This window comes from Dama dama, chromosome 2, assembly GCF_033118175.1.
Source record: "Dama dama isolate Ldn47 chromosome 2, ASM3311817v1, whole genome shotgun sequence".
Taxonomy (NCBI): Eukaryota; Metazoa; Chordata; class Mammalia; order Artiodactyla; family Cervidae; genus Dama; species Dama dama.
Window position 1 is genome coordinate 31549302 of NC_083682.1, and position 27541 is coordinate 31576842.

The following is a 27541-nucleotide window of genomic DNA, read 5'->3' on the forward strand; positions in this document are numbered from 1 at the left end:
ATGTGACTATTAGACCAAAGAGCCCTTACACAAATGAAAATACAAAAAATGAAACTCACCAGTCAAAGCCATTGTACTCATTTGAAGTTTCCATCCATGTGAAAAGTAAAAGTGTAGACAAGCAAAATGACACAACCAGCCAAGGGTAAAATAATCGCTCTCTCTGGAAAGAGAAAGGAGGAGAGGTCTCATTTAGCTCCATTTATCAATGGTACCTCAGCAACATCTGTTTATACTCCCCAAAGGTCTATATAGTTACAGTGCAGCATTACCCTCCTCAGGCTGGAGAGACCACTGTATTCTTTTACCCCTGTGGAATTTTGTAGAAGCCTATTTATAACATTATAATCATAAGGGATTTGGTTTAGGTCCTACCTTAATGACTTAGTGGTTTTCCCTACTTTCTTCAATTTAAGTCTGAATTTTGCCATAAGGAGTTCATGATCTGAACTACAGTCAGTTCCTGGTCTTGTTTTTGCTGACTGTATAGAGTTTCTCCATTTTTGGCTGCAAAGAATATAATCAATGTGATTTCAGTATTGACCATCTGGTGATGTCCATGTGTAGAGTTGTCTCTTGTGTTGTTGGAAGAGGGTGTTTGCTATGACATGTGTGTTCTCTTGGCAAAACTGTTAGCCTTTGCCCTGCTTCATTTTGAACTTCAAGGCCAAACCTGTCAGTTACTCCAGGTATCTCCTGACTTCCTACTTTTGCATTCCAGTTCCCTATGATGAAAAGGACATCTTTTTTTGCTGTTAGTTCTAGGCCTTGTAGGTCTTCATAGAACTGTTCAGCTTCTTCAGCATTAGTGGTTGGGGCATGGGCTTGGATTAGTGAGATACTGAATGGTTTGCCTTGGAAACAAACAGAGGTCATTCTGTCATTTTTGAGCCTGTACCCAAGTACTGGATTTTGGAATCTTTTGTTGACTATGAGGGGGTGACTCCATTTCTTCTAAGGGATTCTTGCCTACAGTAGTAGATATAATGGTCATCTGAATTAAATTCGCCCATTCCAGTCCATTTTAGTTCACTGATTCCTAAAATGTCGATGTTCACTCTTGCCATCTCCTGTTTGAGCACTTCCAATTTACCTTAATTAATGGACCAAACACTCCAGGTTCCTATGCAATATTGTTCTTTACAGCATCAGACTTTATTTTCACCACCAGATACATCGGCAACGGGGTGTTATTTCCACTTTGGCTCAGTCTCTTAATTCCTTCTGGAGCTTTCTCCACTCTTCTCCAGTAGCATATTGGGCACCTACCAACCTAGGAGTTCATCTTTCAGTGTCATATATTTTTGCCTTTTAATACTGTTCATGGGGTTCTCAAGGCAAGAATGCTGAAGTGGTTTACCATTCCCTTCTCCAGTGGACGTTTTGTCAGAACTCCCCACCATGGCCCATCTGTCTTGCATGGCCCTACACAGCATGGCTCGTAGTTTTATTGAGTTAGAAATGTTGTGATCCATGTGATCTGCTTGGTTAGTTTTCTGGGATTGTGGTTTTCATTCTGTCTACCCTCTGATGGGTGAGGAAAAGAGGCTTGTGGTAGCTTCCTGATGGGAGGGACTGGCTGTAGTTCTTCAGAGTGCCTGAAGAACTATGGATGGAGGTACAGGAGGCAGTTATCAAAAACATCCCCAGGAAGAAGAAGTGCAAAAAGACAAAATGGTTGTCTGAGTAGAACTTACAAATAGCTGAGAAAAGAAGAGAAGTGAAAGGCAAAGGAGAAAAGGAAAGATATACCCATCTGAATGCAGAGTTCCAAAGAATAGCAAGGAGAGACAAGAAAGCCTTCCTAAGTGATCAGTGCAAAGAAATAGAAGAAAAAATAGAATGGTAAAGACTAGAGTCTCATTAAGAAAATTAAAGATACAAAGGGAATATTTCATGTAAAGATGGGCACAACGAAGGACAGAAATGGGATGGACCTAAAAGAAGCAGAAGATATAGAGAAGAGGTGGCAAGAATACACAGAAGAACTACACTAAAAAGACATTCATGACCCAGATAAACACAATGCTGTGATCACTCACCTAGAGCCAGACATCCTGGAATACGAAGTCAAGTGGGCCTTAGGAAACATCACTACAAACAAAGCTAGTGGAGGTGATGGAATTCCAGCTAAGCTATTTCAAATCCTAAAACTGGATGCTGTTAAAGTGCTGTACCCAATATGCCAGCAAATCTGGAAAACTCAGCAGTGGCCACAGGACTGGAAAAGGTCAGTTTTCATTCCAATCCCAAAGAAAGGCAATGCCAAAGAATGTTCAAAGTACTGCACAATTGCACTCATTCCACACTCTAGTAAAGTAACGTTCAAAATTCTCCAAACTAGGCTTCAACAGTATGCAAACTGAGAACTTCCAGATGTTCAAGCTGGATTTAGAAAAGGCAGAGGAACCAGAGGTCAAAATGTCAAAATCGGTGGGATCATCAGAAAAGCAAGGGAGTCCCAGAAAAACATCTGCTTCTGCTTCATTGCCTATGCTAAAGCCTTTGAGTGTGTGGATCACAAGAAACTGGGGAAAATTCTTAAAGTGTTAGGAATACCAGACCACTTCACCCACCTCGAGAGACCTGAATGCAGGTCAGGAAAACAGTTAAAACAGTTAAAACCAAACATGGAACAATAGACTGGTTCCAAATTGGGAATGCAGTACATCAAGCCTGTATATTGTCACCCTGCTTATTTAACTTAAATGCAGAGTACATCATGCGAAATGCCGGGCTGGATGAAGCACAAGCTGGAACCAAGCTTGACAGGAGAAATATCAAAAACTTCAGATATGCAGATGACACCACCCTTATGACAGAAAGCAAAGAGGAACTAAAGAGCCTCTTGATGAAGGTGAAAGAGGAGAGTGAAAAAGCTAGCTTAATAATACTGAAAAAAATAAGATCATATCACCTGGTCCCATCCCTTCATGGCAAATAGATGGGTAACAATGGAAACAGTGAGAGATTTTATCTTTTGGTGCTCCAAAATCACTGCAGATGGTGACTGCAGCCATGAAATTAAAAGATACTTGCTCCTTGGAAAAAAAGCTATGACCAACCTAGACAGCCTATTAAAAAGCAGAGACATTACTTTGCCAACAAAGGTCCATCTGTCAAAGCTATGGTTTTTCCAGTAGTCATGTATGAATGTGAGAGTTGGACTATGAAGAAAGCTGAGAGCTGAAGAATTGATGATTTTGAACTGTGGTTTTGGAGAAGACTCTGGAGAGGCCCTTGGACTGCAAGGAGATCCAACCAGTCCATCCTAAAGGAAATCAGTCCTGAATATTCATTGGAAGGACTGATGCTAAAGGTGAAACTCCAATACTTTGGCCACCTGATGCGAAGGACTGACTCATTTGAAAAGACCCCGATGCTGGGAAAGTTTGAAGGCGGGAGGAGAAGGGGATGACAGAGGATGAGATGGTTGGATGGCATCACCAACTCCATGGACATGAGTTTCAGTAAACTCCAGGAGCTGGTGATGGACAGGGAGACCAGTTGTGCTGCAGTCTATGGGGTCGCAAAGAGTCGGACATGACTGAGTGACTGAACTGAACTGATACTCTCTACACAAAACTTGTGTGTCCTTCTAAAAACATGTATCAGATAAAGTCAATCCCCTGTTCACAACTCTTCCAGAGCTTTCTACTATATGAGAATATCATCCAAACTGCCTGCCATGGCCCAAAGATTCTACATGGTCAAGCCTTGCCCATTCTTGACCTCCACTCATTCTATCAACTGATGCCATTTCTGAACTCCAGCCACACTGGTTTTCTTTCTGACCAAATCTGTTCCTACCTCAAGAGTTTCACATTTCTTGGTTCCTCTGCCTGAAATATTGTTGCCCCTATACATATACATGGCTGGCCCCCACGTCTTCTTAACATACTGCTCACATGACATTGTCTCAAAGCAGTCTTCTGTAACCACGTTCCCATCACCTAATACATTTTCCTATATATTATCTTCAGAGCTCTTCTCTCTCGCCAAAACCATCTTTCTTCATTACCGTTTACTGCCTAACTCATCCAACTAGATTGTGACGTGGAGGAGGGTTAGAAGCCTTAATGGTCTTATTCACTGTGGCACACATTCAATAAACCTGATGAATAAATCCATTTTCTTATTTTGATTTTTATTGTTGCCATTCATTTAAAAATGTTCAAAGTCTCCACACTGTCATCAGGATAAATTTCTAATATTTCAGTTTGACATAAAGACACTTCATAATTTGGTTAAAACATTTTTTCCATCTGATCACTTACTGTTTATTGCCATGTATGCATAAATTCAACAATGGAAATTCATTTTTCACTAAACACACTACTGTGCTTCTCAACATCTTAAAATCTCTAGGGACTCTTTACTGCTTACATGGCAGAAATCAAAGTCTTAAAACCACACAACATCTGTCCTGCCTCCATCTCTAGCTTCACTTCGCATCACTTCTCCCTTCTTATCCTCTGTTCTACCTAAAATACACCTTATACTAAGCCCTTTGACTCCTCCTCTGATACCATTTCTTCTGCCATTCTCTATTCTTTAGCTATCCAATTCTCATCACCTTTCACCTTCTAAATAAAGTTATTTTTGACCCATTACACATGATGCATGTCGGCATACACACACACAATTATAGCACTTCTCTCGAGGCAAAAGAAAGTGTGATCCATCTCCCCCCGCCCATCTCCCTGTACCAAAGAGCAGCAGCAGAGTGGTCGTCTAGCTTTCTTCTGTTGGGCTTCCCACTTGCAGCTGTAGCAGCCATTAAGGAAAGTCATATAGCATTCATAGTTGAATTTGCATTTAATCCATGAGTTAAATTTTTTCCATCTTCCTGTCTCCTCATTCTCAGTCTCAGTCCTGTCAATGTTATCCATGGTTCACCCTTTTGCTGGAATGGTAAATAAAATAATCAGAATCCAGGAGCTCCTTCAAACATTTCCTACCCCACAAGTCTACAGAATATTCTATCAACAATAGATACATCTTTCAAAAGTTCTATCTAGGAAAATGAACTGGATTTGGTGTCGAGGAATAGAGCTTCACCCTCTCTTTCCCATGAACTAGTTTAGTGTTTATTGCACACATTACACTATTCAATGTTTAAATTTCTTACCTCTGAAATGGTACCATATTCTCTGCACTAGCCAACTAATAGATGTTAAAAATATCAAATTAGATAATAGATACGAATGTGCTTTTAAAACTGTAGTGTGGTCTTGAAGTACCTTTAGAACTTAAATGCATGGGTGAAGTATATGAAAAAATACAATCCTTGGCCAATAAGTTACTCAGACACACACATGCCTTCCCCTTGTCATTCTCTTCTCTCACATATGGATTTTTGAGAGCCTCAGTCAAAAATGAGGGACTATTCAGAACAGCAATGGCTGAAATTAGACAAGTTGATTTTTGCTTTTGCCACAAAAATTTGCCCCAAAATGGTATAAACAAATTATGTGGTATGTGGCTTCCCGATGGTATTAGAACTGAGACATCTTCCAGTTTGCTCTTCCATTACAGCACATGGCTCCTTCTCGGGGTATAAAATGGATGCTCAAACTGTAACTATCACTTCAAATTCCAACTAGTAGGAAGGAGAAAAGAACAAAGAAGGGTGCTCCCCTTTATTTTAAGGATATTTCAAGAAATTGGACATGACATTTCACTAACAGGTGTTTTCTTACCAGTGGAAGAAAAAAAAAAAGGAAAAACAGATATTGAAAGACATCTAGCTGTCACTACCACATTTCCTCATCCCCCTGTGACAGGATAAAATTCTCATACAAAGGAACTTACAGAGAATGTGTGGAATTGGGGGAAAGAAAAAAAAAGTTAAATCAAGTGACAAAAAATCTTAGAGTTGATCCCAGACGACAGTCTTGGAAACTTCGTTATGCTCCACTTTGTTTTTTTTTGTGAAAGACACTCTAATGTTGTAGCTAAGAACACAATGTCTGAATGCTCACGTCTGGCCAAAATGGAATAATAAGGGCTAGAGTAAACTGCCCACATTAAATGATTTAAAAAACTGCAAAATATGAAATAGGTTTCAGACAGCATACAATAAGCAGTGAAGGAGAGCAATCCTCAATAGAAGGAAAACAAAGGAAGTGAATGTTATGAATGTCTCACTTAAAATCTCACTTACTTTCCAGGGTAAAGCGCTGGGTGTGGGTGTGTAGTAGATCCTGGCAGTATCCCAGACTGAGCAAAAAGAAACAGGAGTTTAGGGAGACTAGTGTTCCCCTGTGTCTCCAACTGAATACTAATCAATACATGCTTTAAAAGAACTTATCTGAGAGTAGGGAGCGAACCACACACAAAAAAGTGTGAGTTCAAAAGTCTGTTCTGTACATCTGTGTCTCTTTTTCTGTTTTGCATATAGGGTTATTGTTACCATCTTCTAAAATTCCATATATATGTGTTAGTATACTGTATCAGTCTTTATCTTTCTGGCTTACTTCACTCTGTATTATGGGCTCCAGTTTCATCCATCTCATTAGAACTGATTCAAATGAATTCTTTTTAATGGTTGAGTAATTTGGACTCTGTGGGAGAAGGCAAGGGTGGGATGTTCTGAGAGAATAGCATTGAAACAAGTATACTATCAAGGTGAAACAGATCACCAGCCCAGGTTGGATGCATGAGACAAGTGCTCAGGGCTGGTGCACTGGGAAGACCCAGAGGGATGGGATGGGGAGGGAGGCGGCAGGGGGGATCGGGATGGGGAAACACGTGTAAATCCATGGCTGATTCATGTCAATGTATGGCAAAACCCACTACAATACTGTAAAGTAATTAGCCTCCAACTAATAAAAATAAATGCAAAAAAAAAAGTGTGAGTCAATTTCCAGGGCTCATAAAAGGCTGGGGATAGTTTCCACTAAAGCAGAAAATTGCACGTGGCACCAGGTAGCATACTTAGAAGGGCATTTCCTCAGTAGTGCAAAAAAAAAAAGAAAAGATAGGCCTACATTAAAGGCTGCTATGGTCTGGCCAAACAAACTTAAAGGTGAGCCTCAAAATAGTGGAGCAACATCTTTAAAGAACTGAAGAAATAAAGAAACGAATATGTTAACTTAGAATTCAACACACAGCAATGAAAGTTATAAAAAAAAGGAAGTGAGATAAATACCCTTTCAGATATTAAAAACTGGAGAATTAATCAACAGGTGACTTCTACTATGAGAAACATTAAAGAAGGTCTGTTGATAAGAAGGGAAAAGTGCCAGATTGAGAATGGACACCTAAATAAAGGAATGAAGTGCACTGGAAATAGTAAACATATGTGTAGATATAAATATGTGTACTCCATGGACTATAGCCTGCCAGGCTCCTCTGCCCATAGAAATCTCCAGGCCAGAATACTAGAGCGGGTAGTCATTTCCTTTGCCAGGGGCATTGAACCCAGGTCTCCCACATTGCAGGCAAACTCTTTACCATCTGAGCCACCAGGAAAGCCCATAGGTATAAAAGAATGTTCTTATTTATAAAATCACTTTAGAAGATAATTGAATATTTAAAGACAAAATTATAGTCATGATTACTGCAGCTTATCACAGCTATAGAAGTAAAATGGATGACAGTGATAATTCAAAGTGTACTGTTTGTTGTATAATTCTCTACTATATGCAAAGCTGTATAATACTAGTTGAAAATAGACTAGGATAAGTTAAATATGTATATTATAAACTCCAATAAGATATATAATAATCTAAAGGAGATAAAAATAAATTATAAATATTAATACCAAAAAAGTGAGAAAAAAGGGAAAATAAACATGGAACAGAAGAACAAACAGAAAGTAAATAGTAAGTGCCAGATTCAAACCCAGATATATCACTGATTCCTTTTAATGTAAATGAACTAAATGTTCCAAATAAAAACAACTGTCTAACCGGATTAAAACAGCAATACTAAACCACATATGCTTTAGAAGAGTTTGGTTTATTGAAATAGAAAGTAAAAAAATAGAGAAACGTAAAACTTTATACGTATCAGTATTTCATTATCAGGATAATGCTATGTACAAAGCAAGGCAAAAACCTCAATCACATATAAGCATTTACTGCTTACACATCTGAGATGATTTACTATTCATTCTACTCATCTAGACTGACCTCACTTAATATGACCAGATAATTCTGCTCCATGCATCACTCAACCAGGTTGGCCTGAATATGTTCTCATGGTGATTGAAACTGTCCAAAAGAGTAAAACCCAAGGTATAAAACCATTTCAATCCCCTGCTTCAAGGGATGCCTTCATGGCAAAGTTAAAAGCAGAGTATGTCAACAAATGGTAGGAGTCTACTGTAAAGTTGCATGGCAACAACTATGAACACAAAGGATGTAATTAAAGGAAAGGTGAGGGGCCATATGACATAATCTTCTCCACTATATTATCATCAGATCAAAGAACCCTGAGGCAAAAAGCACTAGCAGAGACAAAGAGGGACATCTCATAATGATGAAAAATGATTTTTTAAAAAAGAAATTTTCATTTATAGGCATCCAATCACACAGCCTCTAGAGGAGAAACAGACAAGTCCACAAACATGGTAGGAGATTTAGCACACTTATCTAAACAAAGGATATAAGTAGACAAAAATTCTCTAACTATACAGAAGATTTTAACAACTTGATTAACAAACTAGTCTTAATTAATGAACTAGTCTTAATTAACACTTATAGAACAGGTACTCAATAATCACAGAATGCACACTGTTTTCTAACTGAAAAATGAACATTTTCTTTAAAATGATCATATATTGAGCCACACAATTGGTTTTGTTAAATATCCAAGAACTGAAATTGAAACTGTGCCCCATAAGGTTAAAAAAAATAAAACCCATCCTGAAACAATACACCATAGTTTGACCAGAAAGAGGTGAACAGCAATTTTTGAGCTTGTAGAACCAATCAGCATATAAGAGAACAACCCATTTAAAAACACCCTGTGCTTGCAGACTGCCTTCACTGATCAAAATGGATACCCTTCAGGCTTCACATAGCTTAGTAACCTGGAGTCAGCTCTTGTCCAGTTCAAGCCCACATACACTATTTGGGACCACTAACCCTAAAACTGGGCCTGCTCAAGTATCTGATGAATGACATTTTGATGTCAGAGTGCCACAAACTTTACCCTCATATCATGATAAGCATCTATACTTTTGAGCATGCATCCATGAAGAAGAATGTAACTCAGATACACCTGCACAGAACACCAATTACCTCACCTTTTATGTACCTCCAATTACCTTTGCCCACATGTAAGACCACCCGAGTTCTTTATCTCATAAATATCTCAAGCCCCTCACCTTCAGGGACCTGGATCTAAGATTTATTACTAGCTCTGAAATTTGTTCTCTGCTACAAACCCTGGTGTATTTGTGTTTGGTTTATTGCACATCAGGCAAATGAAACTAACTTGGTAACAAATTCAGGGAGCCAGATGGGAGGTAACTCCAGAGGGATTTTTGATCATGGTTTATTGGTTCTCTACTGGCATTTCGAGCCTGTGGATGAGTCCAAGCCGTTGCCTGGTCCATCTGTTGCAGGGTTTCGGAAATGCCCTGGATTTCCTCTGGCATGGTGCTGCTGACCTTTGGTGCATTATTTTCACGGCACGTAAGAGACAATTTCTGGGTCTGGAAGACATTTGTGGGTACATAACCTGATTAAAAAGTACCTGTGTTTAAACTGTAAAGATGGTGGGTTAGAGGCCCAACTGGTGGGAATTTGGTGGGATCATGGGCGAGGACCCCACACTAACAGGGACAATAAAAATCTTACAGCTACAGAGCTACTCCTAACCTGGGTTAATGTCCTCAGGTTCTGGTTTTGGGTTTTTTATGTGTTGGCCTTCGTTGTCTTGTCTGTCTACATATGACTGTCTTATTTGTTAAACAGTGGCTATTTGGAGGCTGAGAACTTGGAAAAACTCTATATTCAAATAAAACTAAAAGAAAACGTGAAATGATGCTTCCAAAGCTTTCCAGCTCCCAGACAGGCAGCCACGCACTGGAATGCCAGCAGGCTTCATGTGCAATTGGTATGGAACCAACAGTTGCAAGAACTCACTTAATTGAGAACTGAAGGAAATCTCACCCTGAAAATCACCAAGATGAGTTTTTTTGACATTCTAAAAAAATTTTTTTTGGCATATGCAGTTAGAGAAGCTGGCTTGATAAAATATCTTCTCAAGATTCTGACACTGAGGGAACAATAGCGTTACTAGGAGAAATCTTGAAGTTTTAACACTTACAGTCTTAAAATGTAAACATATGCCTGAGACTATGACCTTGGCTTAATTAGCAGAAACTGAAACTGGCCAAAAAAAAGGAGAAAAAGGGTGGTAGAGATTAAGAGGTCTTTTAAACTCAAGTGAGTAAATTAAACTTATTCTGAATGTTATATTCAAACTGCTGCTGCTGCTGCTAAATCGCTTCAGTCGTGTCCGACTCTGTGCCACCCCATAGACGGCAGCCCACCAGGCTCCCCTGTCCCTGGGATTCTCCAGGCAAGAACACTGGAGTGGGTTGCCATTTCCTTCTCCAATGCATGAAAGTGAAAAGTGAAAGGGAAGTCGCTCAGTCATGTCCGACTCTTAGCGACCCCATGCACTACAGCCTACCAGACTCCTCCGTCCATGGGATTTTCCAGGCAAGAGTACTGGAGTGGGTTGCCATTGCCTTCTCCGATATTCAAACTAACAAGTTGTAAATTTTAATATACCTAACTCATGACTAAGTTTTAAAATGAAGGCAAATAACTCTGGTTATATCCTTTAACATATTATGATATATCTTTATCTCTGAAAGCTTTTACCAAAAATGAATTTGTGAGCTTTATTTAACTAGCTTAAAAGAAATTAAATGCCTATATAACTTCTTAGAAATATTTTTTAAAAAAAGTTAACCCAAATGAATTTCAGGTCCACGTGATCCGAGAAATATATGGAATTTAATTAATATCTAATATTAAAGTCATGCTTAAGACTGTTGGTTTATTTAGTGTAGGCATGTCTTAAGCATTATAGGAATTAGTATAAAAAATTTGTACCTAGTTTGAAAGTTAACAAAAAATAACTTTATATGATGAAACTTTTAAGTAAATACCATGTAAATGAGATAATAGCTTTTTTTGGTGAATTCTTTGGGGATGATTATATTTTAGGATTATCTAGTGATACCTTAAAATGATCTCTTTAGATATTTGGTAACTTGAAACTTTGGGGTTTTGTTAAATTAAGTTCAATAATGGGAAGTCACTGAATATCCAGATCATTTCCAAATAATATACAATACTTTTTAGTTGCTAAACAAAGTTGAAGTTTATCTACATTTTTCTGCTTATGAGAGGAAAACTATAGGTAAAGTTTGGGCTCCTGGATAAACATCTCTAACTATACTGAGGAAAGAAATTATGCTGTGAGAAAAGGTATGTTTCTAGTGGCCATAAAATATTGTCATAAGTTTGCCAATCAGTAAATTCTGGCATATTTACAGTTGCTTGCTTATTGGTTTTCACTGGAGACTAAGGTTTTTAAGGGTTAAAAACAGTAAAATACATGTTCCACCTGTAACTATCACAACATTGTTAATCAGCTATTAGTCAGTCAGTACAGCCACTCAGTCGTGTCCAACTCTTTGCAACCCCATGGACTGCAGGATGCCAGGCTTCCCTGTCCATTACGAACTCCCGGAGCTTACTCAAACTCATGTCCATGGAGTCGGTGCCATCCAACCATCTCATCCTCTGTCATCCTCTTCTCCTTAGCCCTCAATCTTTCCCAGTATCAGGGTCTTTTCCAATGAGTCACTGGAGTTTCAGCTTCAGCATCAGTCCAATCCAGGACTGATTTCCTATAGGACTGACTGGTTTGATCTCCTTGCAGTCCAAGGGACTCTCAAAAGTCTTCTTCAACACCACAGTTCAAAAGCATCAATTCTTCAGCACTCAGCTTTCTTTATAGTCCAACTCTCACATCCATACATGTTAAATACAATACAATACTACTGGAAAACCATAGCTTTGACAGACAGACCTTTGTTGGCAAAGTAATGTCCCTGCTTTTTAATAAGCTGTCTAGGTTGGTCACAGCTTTCTTCCAAAGAGAAAGAATCTTTTAATTTCATGGCTTCAGTCACCATTTGCAGTGATTTTTGGAACCCAAAGAAATAATGTCTCTCACTGTTTCCATTGTTTCCCCATCTATTTGCCATGAAGTGATGGGACCAGATGCCATAATCTGTTTTCTGAATGTTGAGCTTTAAGCCAGCCTTTTCACTATCCTCTTTCACTTTCATCAAGAGGCTCTTTAGTTCTTCTTTGCTTTCTGCCATAAGGGTGGTGTCATCTGCATATCTGAGGTTATTGATATTTCTCCCAGAAATCTTGATTCCAGCTGGTGCTTCATCCAGTCTGGCACGTCACATGATGTACTCTGCAGGTAAGTTAAATAAGCAGGGTGACAATATACAGCTTTGATGTACTACTTCTTTCCCAATTTGGAACAGATCTGTTGTTCCATGTCCAGTTTTAACTGTTGCTTCTTTACCTGCATACAGATTTCTCAGGAGGCAGGTCAGGTGGTCTGGTATCCCCATCTCTTGAAGAATTTTCCAGTTTCTGTGCTGCACACAGTCAAAGGCTTTAGTGTTTTCAATAAAGCAGAAGCAGGTGTTTTTCTGGAACTCTTTTGCTTTTGCTACATCCAACATATGTTGGCAATTTGATATCTGATTCCTCTGCCTTTTCTAAATCCAGCTTGAACATCTGGAAGTTCACAGTTGACATATTGTTGAAGCCTGGCTTGGAGAATTTTGAGCATTACTTTGCTAGAATGTGAGATAAGTGCAATTGTGCAGTAGTTTAAACATTCCTTGGCTTTGCCTTTCTCTGGGATTGGAATGAAAATGGACCTTTTCCAGTCTTGTGGCCAATGCTGAGTTTTCCAAATTTGCTGGCATATTGAGTGCAGCACTTTCACAGCATCATCTTTTAGGATTTGAAATAGCCCGACTGGAATTCCATCCACTCCTTTAGCTCTCATCATAGTGATGCTTCCTAAGGACCACTTCACTTTGCATGCCAGGATGTCTGGCTCTAGGTGAGTGATCACACCATCATGGTTATCTAGGTCATGAAGATCTTTTTTGTATAGTTCTTCTGTGTATTCTTGCCCTCTTTTCTTAATATCTTCTGTTACTGTTAGGTCCATACCGTTTCTGTCCTTTATTGTGCCCATCTTTGCATGAAATGTTCCCTTGGTATCTCCAATTTTCTTGATGAGATTTCTAGTCTTTCCCATTCTATTGTTTTCCTCTATTTCTTTGCATTGATCACTGATGAAGGCTTTCTTATCTCTCCATGCTATTCTTTGGAACTCTGCATTCAAATGGGTATATCTTTCCTTTTCTCCTTTGCCTTTCAGGTCTTTTCTTTTCTCAGCTATTTGTAAGGCCTCCTCGGACAACCATTTTGCCTTATTGCATTTATTTTTCTTGGGGATGGTCTTGATCCCTGCCTCCTGTACAATATCACAAACCTCCATCCATAGTTCTCAGCTATTTGTAAGGCCTCCTTGGACAACCATTTTGCCTTATTGCATTTATTTTTCTTGGGGATGGTCTTGATCCCTGCCTCCTGTACAATATCACAAACCTCCATCCATAGGCACTCTATGTGTCAGATCTAATCTCTCAAATCTGTTTGTCACTTCCACTGTATAATTGTAAGAGATTAACTTGGGTCATACCTGAATGGTCTAGTGGTTTTCCCTACGTTCTTCAATTTCAGGCTGAATTTTGCAATAAAGAGTTCATGATCTGTGCCAGTCAGTTCCTGGTCTTGTTCTTGCTGACTATATAGAGCTTCTGCATCTCTGGCTGCAAAGAAAATAATCAATCTGATATCAATATTGACCATCTGGTGATGTCCATGTGTAGAGTCTTGTCTTATGTTGCTGGAAGAGGGTGTTTGCTATGATCAGAGCATTCTCTTGGCAAAACTCTGATAGTCTTTTCCCTGCTTTATTTTGTAATCCAAGGCCAAATTTGCCTGTTACATCAGGTATCTCTTGACTTCCTACTATTGTAGTCCAGTCCCCTATGATGAAAAGGACATCTTTTTTGGGTGTTAGTTTTAGAAGGTCTTGTGGGTCTTTGTAGAACTGTTCAACTTCAGCTTCTTCAGCATTACTGGTTGGGGCATAGACTTGGATTACTGTGATATTGAATGGTTTGCCTTGGAAATGAACAGAACTCATTCTGTCATTTTTGAGATTGCATCCAAGTACTGCATTTCGAACTCTTTTGTTGACTATGAGAGTTGCTCCATTTCTTCTAAGGGATTCTTGCCCACAGTAGTAGACATGATTGTCATCTGAGATAAATTCACTCATTCCAGTCCATTTTAGTTCTCTGATTCCTAAAATGTTGATTTTCACTCTTGCCATCTCCTGTTTGACCACTTCTAATTTACCTTGATTCATGGACCTAACATTCCAGGTTCCTATGCAATATTGCTCTTTACAGCACCAGACTTTACTTCCATCACCAGTCACATCCACAACTGAGTGTTGTTTCTGCTTTGGCTCCATCTCTTCATTCTTTCTAGAGTTATTTCTCCACTCTTCTCTGGTAGCTTCTTGGGCATCTACCAACCTGGGAAGTTCATCTTTCAGTGTCCTATCTTTTTGTCATTTCATATTGTTCATGGGGTTCTCAAGGCAAGAATACTGAAGTGGTTTGCCATTCCCTTCTCCAGTGGACCATGTTTTGTCAGAACTCTCCACCATGACCCATCCGTCTTGGGTGGGCCTACACAGTATGGCTATACTTCAATATAAAATAAAAAGTTAGAAACAAAAAAAACAAAAAGACAGCCCTCAGAATGGGAGAATGTACTTGCACATGAAGCAACTAATAAGGGGCTTAATCTCCAAAATACACAAACAGCTCATGCAGCTCAAAAATAAAATTAAGAAAAAAAAAAAAATGGGCAGAAGACCTAAATAGACATTTCTCCAAAGAAGACACACAGATGGCCAAGAGACACCTAAAACGGTGCTCAACATCACTAACTGTTCAGTTCAGTCGCTCAGTCATGTCCAACTCTTTGCGACCCCATGAATTGCAGCACACCAGGCCTCCCTGTCCATCACCAACTCCTGGAGCTTACACAAACTCATGTCCATCGAGTCGGGGATGCCATTCAGCCATCTCATCCTCTGTCATCCCCTTCTCCTCCTGCCCCCAATCCCTCCCAGCATCAGGGTCTTTTCCAATGAGTCAAGAGAAATGCAAATCAAAATTACAGTAAAGTAATTATAATTACTTCTCTTGTGGCTCAGCTGGTAAAGAATCTGCCTGCAATGCAAGAGACCTGGGTTCGATCCCTGGGTTGGGAAGATCCCCTGGGGAAGGGAAAGGCTACCCACTGCAGTATTCTGGCCTGGAAAATTCCATACTGTGTAGTTCATGGAGTCACAAAGAGTTGGACACTACTGACCGACTTTCACTTCACTTCCTTTTCACCACCTCACAGCAGTCAGAATGGCCATCATCAAAATATCTACAACCAATCAACGCTGGGGAGGGTGTGGAAAAAAGGAAACCCTCCCACACTGTGAAAATGTAAATTGGTTCAGCCACTATGCAGAACAGTATAGAGGTTCCTTAAAAAGCTAAAAATAGAGCTATCATATGAGGCAGCAACACCACTCCTGGGCACATATCTGAAGAAAACTAATTTGAGAAGAAACATGAACCCCAAAGTTCACTGCAGCACTATTTTCAATAGCCAGGACATTGAAGCAGCCTAAATGTCCACTGACGAAGAAATTGATAAAGAAGATGTGAGATATATGTGTATATATATACACATACAAATATATACACAATGTATATGGAATGGAATGGAATCTTTATTTAGTCACTGAGTCATGTCCAACTCTTGTACACTCCAGCCTTGTGGACTGTACCCGGCCAGGTTCTTCTGTCTACGGGATTTTGCAAGCAAGAATACTGGAGGAAGTTGCAGTTTCCTTCTCCAGGAGATATGCCTAACGCTGTGATCAAACCTATGTCTCCTGCATTGGCAGGTGTATTCTAATGGAATATCAGCCTTTTAAAAAATAAGGAAAAATTGTAAAATATGTGTAATTCAAGCTACTAGAAATAATAAGGGAAACATTTCAGCATATAGGAAAGTAAGATATATGTTTTCAGTGCAAGAAAGTACAAAAACCAGAAATATATTTTGTTAGGGGAAAACAAAGTTATTTTGTCCTAATCTTGGTTATTTCTAAATGGGAGTGAAAATAAAGGATAAGCTAATACAGATACACTGTAGAAGGAAATGGCAACCCACTCCAGTATTCTTGCCTGGAAAATCCCATAGACAAAGGATCCTGGCAGGCTGCAATCCATGGGGTCACGAAAGAATTGAACATGACTTAGTGACTAAACAACAATACGCATACATAAAACTGCAGATGGTTTATGGAAAAGGAATCCTGCGAAAAGTTTTGCAAGTGGTCAGTAATGATTAGGATTAGATTGGATTGTAATTAGGTAAATGAATCTAATTAGGGACTTTGTTATTAAAAATAAATAAATGTAAGACTGAAGTTTGATGTTCTCTCTGTTAAGAGAACCAAGTTTTCTTGGGATACTGAGCTGTTTTTGATTATAGACTACATTTCTTACCTATTAAGTGATCTGTTTTAACTTTCTCTATTTGCCTTTGAAATCTGTTAACAGCACTTAGGTTAGGTGAATAACTTGTGCTTTACAGTCCCCTTAATACGCTATCTGACCAAGTATTTTGAAACCTTTTTGATATTTCTGACAAAATTCCAAGGATCAAATTCTAACTAAAGTTTTTTGCATCTTGAGTTAACTTTGGGATGTTTCAGAGGGCCCCTGAAGCATCTCAGTGAGAAATATTAAACTAATTAGGATTACTTGATATTTTAAACTATATGAAAAGCATTGTAAAATGAGTGGTGATAAATCTCAAGTTATACTGTATGGGTAACTGTCATTAATATAAATGTCCTAGAAATCATGTGAAATTTCTACAAATTGGCTATGTCCTAGTATAACATTACCAGTCATAATTCTAGCTACTATTGTCACACATTGTATGTCACCTTGGTAATCATGTTTCTTTGTCAACTGCACTGTGATCAGATCTTTAACCAAGACTTTTAAGTTTTATTTGTCATTCAAAGAGAGTTATTGTTTTACTCTGATGCTTCTTGCAGAGGGGGCTTCATTTTAAGATTCATAGAAAGGAATTTTGACAAGTACAGGTTTCTGAAAACAATCAGATCATACCACTCAACTGAGCAAGAAATTACAGAAATCTAATGGAAACACTGATGGAACCCTGATGGTTTCTTCAAACTGTTAACAAGATATTAAGATCAAGGATTAGTATGTAGGACTGATGAATATAATCATGATGATTATAACTGATGAATATAATTATGTTTTATAGCTTTTACCTGAAATATTACTGACTTTTAATCTGTGATTTCCAGATATGGGGAAGGCTTTCCTCTTAAGCTAGTTATGACATACAGTAAGCTGGTAGGTTATATCTTTGTAAGTAAAATTGAAACATTTATCTCTTCTCTACCCAAGCCCTTCACGATTGGAAATTCAGTATTTTTACTTTCATGGAAATATAGCTACTTGCACAAGTTTACTAAGAATATGTTCTCCTTACAACAAGACACAGTAATGATGGCTATATTACCATGTCTTTAAGTGGAATGTCCTATTTGGAAAATACATAAAATTAAAGATGACCTGACAGAGTTAAAGAATTAAAGTGGACTTTATGGAACCATAAAGCCCCTTGAAAAAAACAATTGTGGTTCAGTAACGAAATCTTATGGGTATACTTCCTGGCTACAGTACAATCAAGCCAAAAATCAATCAGAAAATGATAACTAGAAAAACTCACATTTGAAAATGAGAAACACTGTATTCATTTTTTAAAAATGAGTCAAAGGAAAATAATTACAAATAAATGAGAAAAAAGTTTTAATTGGTTGATGTTGAAACTGCAATATGAATTATAACATAGATATTGCAAATATTGGTCAAAGAAAGACATTGTGAACAAAAGTTATGTGACTGGGAGGAAGGTAAACTGCTTGAATACCGACTAAAAGAAAGCATTCTAACCAGAATCATTACCATAATCATATCCCACATATTGACCAGTTCTTTACTTTTGCATTTACCAGCCAAGGTGGCCAAATTCACATGAAAATTTAGTAATATTTAGAGAAAGACTAATAAACATGGTTTCTCTTAACAAGATTACTTGGAATTACTTACATATTTGATTCTCTGGTTTCCAAACCCATACATCCAAACCTCTACTACAATCTTAATCTAGTTTCTCACAGGCATCTCAAAATTACATATATCCAAAACCAAACCCTTGACTTTCCCTCCAAAACCTATTTCTCTTGAGGTCAGTTCCATTAGTAAATGGTACCACTGTTCACCCAGTCGTCTGAGGCAAAATCCAGGATGCGGCCGTCAGGACTGAGAAAGTAAAACAAGAGTTACCCTATAGACATGAAAAACTAAAAAACTGGACAAAATGCATGAAACAACTTTCAGACCTCGAAAAGGCAGCCATGAGCAGTGACCCTTGAGAAGAGAAACAAGCGTACCATTCACATCTGCAGGACTTCCTGATAAGCTGAGCTGCTGGGCCTGCCCAGGGACTGCGGGACTTGGTGACCCCCCACCCTAACCCCACCCCACCTGCCCCGCAGGGGAGCTGTGGGCCGGCTTAGGTGCACAGGTGCCCTCCGTTTCAGAGTCCTTCCTTGAGCAGGGGAGGATGATTCACCAGAGGTAGTGAGCTGACCGGATACAGTGCCCCAGGTGTGCCTGTCAACTTGAGAGTATTAATAATGTAGCTTCCTCCTTCTGGAGATGCTTAAGGGGTAAGCAAGGAGCTGTACGTACTGTGATTTCACAACCCTTAACCTAAATCGGGAATTCAGGCTAGAAAAGGCCAACGTCTCTCAAGATGGCGGCCAGGAAGCAGGAAGCGCCCATGGCTGCAGGTGCGGGTGGGCATGGCCAGGGGCGTGGCCTCAGTTGTCCAGTCAGACACTAAGGCTGATGCCCAACCTTAGTTCGGAGCATCACACTTTAAATGTCTTCTAAGGTACAGCCGGTTTGTTTTGTGTTGCTCTTTCTAAAAATAACTTACACATAAACTTCTTGTCCATCAGTCTTGTCCGTCTTATTCAGCCATTAACTAATTCTGTACCCTAGTTTGTCATTAAATCTTTTTGTTTGTTTGTTTTTTTCTTTTTCTCTTCCCTAATCTGCTTCAAAAATGAACCTGTTACCTTTTTTGTTTGATCTCTGATTCTTCCAGGCATTTCTCTAGCTCTGACTTCATTTCTGACCCCAAGACTCATATTCAGCTGCTTACTGGTCATCTTTATCTGAATGTCCTGCTGTAGACACCTCAGACTCAGTAAACCCTAACCTGAATGATCTTTCCCTTTGAATACACTCCATCGCCTCTGCCTCCAAATCCCTAAATGACAAGATTTTAAATTAATACCTCATTTGTAATTCTTCCCTTTTTCCTTTCCAGTGCCACTCCCATGGATTCCTACTAAATTCTGATTATTATTCTTCCTTCTCATTTCCCCTAGTCATGCTCTTCTAGATTTCAGTGCCCACTAGGTCCATAATCGTCACCCTGGTACCAACTACTTAATAGTTCTATGGTAAGTGTTACGGTAAGAATATCACTACTTCCAGTTTACCTTTCCCCAAATTTACCTATCAAGGGTTGGCTAGTGATATTTTTAAAAACACAGACCTGACCATGGTTAAAATTCATTCCTAAGGTTAAAGTTTTTAGCTCCTTAAGCTGGATCCTGCCTTCTGTTCCAGCTTCATCTTCCAGCTACTCTCCTTCATCCCCACTCAGCAAAAGTGGGGAAAACTCCTGCAAAAGCAAACCCCTATGCTGCTCCCTAGATCATTATATATCTTTCTTCATGTTGTCCCTACTGCCAGGTTGACCCACTTACCACCCCCAGCTTTCACCTGTTACCATCTCTTGTTGGTGTAAGACTCAGTTGAGAAAGCTGATCATCTTTGATCATCACCTCAGAACCATACTCAGTTAAATACTTCCTCCTCTTGTCCTATATGTACCTTGAAATCATTGTATCCAATGAGATTAGGTAGCAATCAAGGGATTAAGAAATATTTTGTGATATGAAGATTTTCTAAAACTTTATTCTGACTCCTCCTTTAGACACTTTTTCCTCTTCTCTGATCAAGAGAGAATGAAACAAGTTGTAGAGATTGGACCCATGATAAGGCCTGATCCTATCATTCCTGATTTTAAAGCAGAAGCAAGACAAAACTAAAGCATGCAAAGCAGAATATAAAAAAGGGTATCAAAGAGTTTATCAAATAAGTCTAATTATCATATTTTTATTTCAAAGAATGTTAAGTACTTGATCTCTGTATATGGCTTCAAATCTGACTGCAAAAAATAGTTACAGAAGTTGACTAAAAAATACGATGTAGCATAAGAGACCACAGTTCGCACTGATATCTGGGAAATATTTTTTCCCAGCTCTAGTGTCCTAAAAGAACTGACACAGTTGTCACATGTTATTCATCTAATTAAATAGTTATTTTGTAATGAATACTGTTCAAGGTCTAATGGGCCATAAATGATCTTAGACAAAAAGTATGATAAACTCATATAAGATTGTACTGGAAGAACTGAGTTATTTTTTAAAGACACTTTCAAACCTGCAAACAAAGGATGTCAGTCTTTTTTTTTTTTTTTTTCAAAACTCCAGTCTCCTATAGAGTAGAAGCTCTTAGTCAAATAGTTTCCAAAAGGAGCAAACCGACCTGAAATAAAGTTTTTTTCTAGTGATCATTGTTACACTATCATCTAGGGGAGTATTCTACTGAAAACAACATAAGAGAGTTTGCAGTTTGCTATAGCCCATAAGACCTGTTTCATATACTTTGCAACCATATGTATACACACACAAACACAGTCATTTGCTATCTAAACATCTAGGCTGGCACACTGTCACTTGGGCCTTTGTGTACAGAAAAATATTAGAAGCTAGCAATATTTTTAAAAACACCCAAATTCCTAACTTGCCCTGCAGTGTACAGCCTGCTGCTGCTGCTGCTAAGTCGCTTCAGTTGTGTCCGAGTCTGTGCCACCCCATAGACGGCAGTCCACCAGGCTCCCCTGTCCCTGGGATTCTCCAGGCAAGAACACTGGAGTGGGTTGCCATTTCCTTCTCCAATGCATGAAAGTGAAAAGTGAAAGGGAAGTCGCTCAGTCGTGTCCGACTCTTCTCGACCCCATGGACTGCAGCCCACCAGGCTCCTCTGCCCGTGGGATTTTCCAGGCAAGAGTACTGGAGTGGGGTGCCATCGCCTTCTCCGGCAGTGTACAGCCTAGTCAATAGCAATCCCAAACTTTATTTGTAGCTTTCTAATTATTGTAAGAGCATTCTGTTGATTACTGCTTGGACTGAAGGATGAAAGTGTTTGTCACTCAGTCATGTCTGACTCTTTGTGACCCCATGGACTGTAGCCTGTCATGCTCCTCTGTCCATGGAATTTTCCAGGCAAGAATACTGGAGTGGGTAGCCAGTCCCTACTCCAGGGGATCTTCCTGAAGATCTGAAGAATGAGTCAGGAGTTGTTTTAAGTACCGGTTACCTAAATCTCCAAAACAATAAAACTGACACAAAAAAGGGATAAACTCAAGACCTATAGATACATGTCCTCACCAGCTGAGTGCCAGCCTTTGACTTCTCTATCTTGACATCATGCTGGGGCTTGATGTCAGACTCTAGTCAATTGTACAGCAGTGTATCAAGCCCAAAGTCTGGACATTATCTTTGCTAAATACATATGGCATTCCTATTTTAGCAACTGTCCTTTTTATTAAAAGTAATGAATCTCCTCATGAAAGCTCACTGAAATTAATATTTTTGCTCTTAATACACTCATAATGAAGAAATACTGAACAGCAAGTTTGAAAGAACTACTAAACGGTACTATTAGGATTGAAATCCTTAACAATTTGACAAGAAAAAAAAAGAGAATCCCATGCTTTTGAACAGATTCAGGTTGTTATCAATGTTGACTGGGCCTTTGAGTCTATGGATAGGAACCAGTTATTGGCTAAGATGCTTGAGTATAACTAGTTATTGATTCCTAGTTATTGATTCTTTGACAAAACTTCCATATTAGTGCATGTAAAAGGTTTTGTGGCATAAAGTCTGACAAATCAGGTAATTCCAAGCATTATAAAGCAAAAGTGTTAGTTGCTCAGTAGTTTCCAACTCTTTGCAACCCCATGGACTGTAGGCCACCAGGTTCCTCTGTCCATGGAATTCTCCAGGCAAGAATACTGGAGTGAGTAGCCAATCTCATCTCCAGGGGATTTTCCTGACCCAGGGATCAAACCCAGGTCTCCTGCACTGCAGGCAGATTCTTTGCTATCTGAGCATTATAAAACAGGACTGCATTTTTGTGTTAAATACATTGCATATATTATTTATTTCCTCACAGTCTTAGCATTAGATATCACCATTGTACTCATTTCACAGATCTAGAAACTGATACTCAAAGGTTAAGTAGCTTCTCCACAGTCACATGTACATCTGACTCATAAATTATTCTAGTCTATTTGGTGCAACACTTTTCCCCTAGACCTGGGTTCATAAGTAGCTATGAGACATCTGTGGCTAATTAAGCTTTGATTAATAAAAAGTAAATAAAAATGAAAGTCATTTTCTGAGCTACTAACCACATTTCAAGTGCTTAACGGCCATGTATGGCTTAGCAGCTACTATACTGGACAAAGAAGGTAGAGAAAGTTAGTACGGTGAGTTTACTGGACAGTGCTGGTCTAGAATCCAAGGTAATTGGAATGCCCTCCCTCTTTGCTGATAATGAGAATTATGTGAAGTACCTTGTTACTTTGACTTCAGGGAAGTTCAATTTCAAAATTTAAACTCAACTATAGCAATACTGACTTCCAAAATGTAAGCTCAAGTATAACAATATTTCAGCTCCTGTGAAAAACATATCTGCATCATCATTTCCTTGAGCCTGATTTTCTGTGTTTATTAATTACTGCTTCATTGAAAAAGTTCTTGTTGGAGGTGTTCTTAAGTCATTTGCAGCAATGGTCAGGAAATAAATATAAATAAAAATCAGGACACCTCAAATGATTTTGCATGATCTCCCTGGTATAAGGTGCAGAATAGTCAACTATATGCTAGCTACAAGAAACTCACTTCAAAAATAACAATACAATCAGGATGAAAGTAAGTGGATGGAAAGGTTATATCATGTAAACATAAATCAAAGGAATGCAGAAGAGGCTACCACATAGCTATTCTAAGTTTGTGTGCAGCAGACAACAGAATTGCAAAATATGTGAATGAAAACCTGATAGAACTGAAAGGTAAAATACATGGATCTACAATAATTTAAGTCTTCAACACTAAACTTGCAAAAGTTAATAGGACAATTAGACTGAAAATCAGCAAATATATATAGGAAATCAACAACAGCATCAATGAATAGGATCTAATTTATATTTATAGAACATTCCATCCAACAGCATCAGTATCTACATTCATTTCAAATCCTTACAAAACATACACCAATATGACCATAGTGGTCTTAAAACAAACTTTGACAGTTTAAAAGGAGTTAAATCATACACAGTGTGTTCTATGATACACTGGAATCAAACTAGTAATCACAGTAGAATGATGACATGAAAATCTGCAAATATTTGGAAACTAAACCACACACTTTGAAATAATCCATGGGTAAAAAGGCAAGACTCAAGGTAAATTATATGTTGAACTCAATTAAAAGTGAAAATATAACACACACAATTTGTGGGTCATACCTAAGGCTGTGATGAAAGAATTCTAACAAAAAATATTCAATGGATAGCAAAATAGATAAAATGAAGAAAAGATTTGAAAACTCACTTCACAAAAGAGTAAAAACACAATAAAATACTACAATACACACATCAGATTGGTTATGATGAAATGGTCTGAGACTATCAAACGTTAGCAAGGATTGAGCAATCTAAGAGCAACGCTGAGCAAAGGATATGAACTCCCATATTGGTGGCTGATGAAACTGGCACAACTTCTTTGGAAAACTCTTAGGAAATATCTCAAAAAGTTGAAGATACATATGCTCTACTATCTAATAATTCCACGCCTAGAATATCTCCTAGGTAAACAAGCTTATGGGCACTAAATATACAACACTGCTCATAGCAGCATTGCTTGTCATAGCCCCAAATAGAAGAAAAAAAAAATCCAAATGCTCATTGATAAGAATTAATAAATAATGTCAGCACATTCAGGCAACTGAATACCATGGAGCAAACAAAGCCAGATGGCCAAACAGTACATGTGCCAGGCCTTTATCATAGGATTTATTGGAGGAAACCAATAGCAGGTTTGGAAGTCTGCTGCTGCTTATTCCATTTGGACTCAGTAGACAGGAATGGGAAGGCCCCTGGTTCTTGCATGTATTTGACTGTGCAGTGTCATCTAATCCCCTCCCGTCCCCCTTCACCGCCAATGAGGGAGGTTGTCGCTTCACAAAGGAAGAGGTTGGAAAAGCATAGAATGGTGAGCCTCATAAGAGCTGTGATCCAACAGCTGCATGACATGGCAGAACTGTGGCTTCTAGCCTCTTCCACCATTTCATCATATATCACTTAGGCGTTAGGCTCTCATCAGACTAACCATTTACCACCATACACTTAAAATGAGGAAATACAATCTTTGGGTCAATGTCAAGCCTGCCTGCCGGTGGGCCAAACCATGACTAACATTCCTTCTATGTTAGTAAGATAAGAAATCCAATTGTACTTGTCCTTTTAGTAAGAGCATGGAGGATCTCCTGTACCTTTATTGTTTATTTTTAATTGATTTTCCCCTCATAAACCTACACTAAAATCACAAGTCCTTTATCAATCTTGACCCCTTGATCTAAAAGGCAAAACCACACAGCATTATAGGAGATATCAGCTCCCTTAGCCCTCCTACAATTAGCTCCTCACCTGGAGGTGGGGATGGAGAGTGTGATAGTTAACTCCATGAGTCAACTCGACTGGGCCATGGGAAGCCCAGTATCTAGTTAAACATTACTTCTGTGTGGATCTGAGAGAGTGTTTCTAGAAGAGATTATCATTTGAATTGGTGGACTGGATAAAGCTGAAGGCCCTCCTTGGTGGGGTAGGCATCATCCAACTAACTGAGGGCCTAAGAAAAACAAAAAAGTAGAGGAAGATTGCTCACTGCTTGGCTATTCACCTGGAACATGGATCCTCTCCTGGCCTCAGTGCTCTTGGTTCTTAGGCACCAGACTTTGACTAGAATCTATACCACTGCTCTTTGGCTGTCTAGCCTTCAAACTACACCACTGGCTTTCATGGGTCTCCAACTTGCAAATGCAGATCATGGGACTTCTCAGCCTTTGTAACTGCCTAGTCAATATCTTATAATACACAAACATTTGGAACCCATTTCTCTTAATCAATTAATATATAAAATAAAAGTGAAAAGAATGAATACACATTGAAGCACATAGTGATAAAAGGACATCTTATCCACAGCTTAATTTCAAATGATTCTGGAAGAAGAAATATCTATGTCATAATATATTTTTTCTTAGGTTTTCTTAAGTTTTAAACTATTTCAAAATTTAAAATTGGAAAAGAAAGGAAGGGGATAAGGAAAGGAAGAAAGAGAGGCATACTCCAATTACAGTATACTCCTTTTACTGAAAGAAATAAAACTTGTCCAGAGGCAATGGTACTTCAGAGTATGACAGGATAGTCAATGGGGCTGACATGACAAGCCACAGTGCTAGCCAGGGGTCCTACCATAATGGGAGCACAAGACCACAAAGACAGCAGGACAGAGCTAACATTCCTAACATTCAGTGCAAACATTTCTATTTATAGAGTTTGGCCAAACATTGTAAAAACAAGGTCCCCTCACAACTGGCAGACTACCATCTCAGGCCAACAAACCTGTTCAAAACTAACATATAGTCAGATTTGGAGATCCTTCTCTTTAATCTAAGGATTGAAGGCCATCACAAGATCTTAATTTTTAGCTCTTTATCCAAGATGGAAAAAAGAGGCCAGCTTCTTGATGAACAGCCTTTCTCCAAAAGCAGTTACATTTTTTACCCTGACTTCTCACACTGCTCTCATCTAGCATGGGCCTATGTACTTAACAATCCTGTATATAGGAAAAGACGTGAGTGGAGCCCTAGGGAATTTAGGGAGTCAAAAGCTGCTATGTAGATAAAGCTATTTCACACAAAATAGGATGGAAAACAGAACTGAGTCAAGAGCCTCCAAAACAGTTGCTAGCTGCGCACACAAAGTAAAATACGGCAGTCCTCTCTCCCCTATCAGGATCAGCTGTGCCAAAATAATGGCCCAGAAGTTGGCCATTTAACATCCTCGGCAGAATGCAAAACCTCATGGCATTCTTCAAGATACTTCAGGTTGTTAGATGCAAACTATTACATTTAGAATGGATGGGATGTCCAGAGATAAACTCACACATCTATGGTCAACTAATGTAAGACAAAGGAGGTAAGAATATGCAATGAAAAAAAGACAAGACTCTTCAATAAGTGGTGCTGGGAAAACTGGACAGTAATGAGTAAAAGAGGGGCTTTTCCAATGCCTCAATGGGGAAAGAATCTGCCTGCAATGCTGGAGACACAGGCAACATGGATTCGAACTTTGGGTCAGGAAGAGCCCCTGAAGGAGGAAATGGCAACCCACTCCAGTATTCTTGCCTGGGAAATCCCATGGACAGAGAAGCCTGGAAAACTACAACCCAAAGTTCACAAAGAGTCAGACACGGCTGAGCACGCATACACGCACATGTAAAAGAATGAAATTACAAAACTCTCTAATACTATACACATAAACTCAAAATGGGTTAAAGATCTGAATGTAACTCCAGACATCATAAACTGTTAAAGGAAAACACAGGTAGAACATGCTTTGACATACATAATAGCAAGATATTTTTTGACTCATTTCCTAGAGTTATGGAAATTTAAAAAATATACATATAGGACCTAACTAAACACATTTGCACAGCAAAGGAAACCATAAACAAGATGAAAAGATAAGCTTCAGAATGGGTGAAAATAATTTCAAACAAAGCAACTGAAAAATGATTAATGTCCAAAACACAAAAATAACTCATTCAGCTCAATATCAAGAAAAGAAACAACCCAATTTAAAAAAATGGGTGAAAGAACTAAACAGACACTTTCCCAAAGAAGACATACATGTGGCCACCAAAGACATGAAAAGATATTCACATCACTAATTATTAGAGAAATGTAATCAAAACTACAATAAAGTATCGCCTCATACCA

The 27541-nt window shown here is 38.7% G+C and overlaps 1 protein-coding gene across 1 annotated transcript in view; it reads right to left on the reverse strand.

The window, feature by feature from the left end:
• LOC133068438 (glycerophosphodiester phosphodiesterase domain-containing protein 4-like) overlaps positions 1–4892 on the reverse strand; it is a 125541-nt gene extending 120649 nt beyond the window's left edge. Inside the window, exons 1-2 of the mRNA XM_061159668.1 lie at positions 4710–4892; positions 60–163 (exon numbers count right to left, since the gene is read on the reverse strand). Of these exons, the coding sequence (XP_061015651.1) occupies positions 60–163; positions 4710–4892 (287 nt within the window). The remainder of the gene's footprint in view (positions 1–59; positions 164–4709) is intronic.
• Between the last annotated feature and the right edge of the window lie 22649 nt (positions 4893–27541).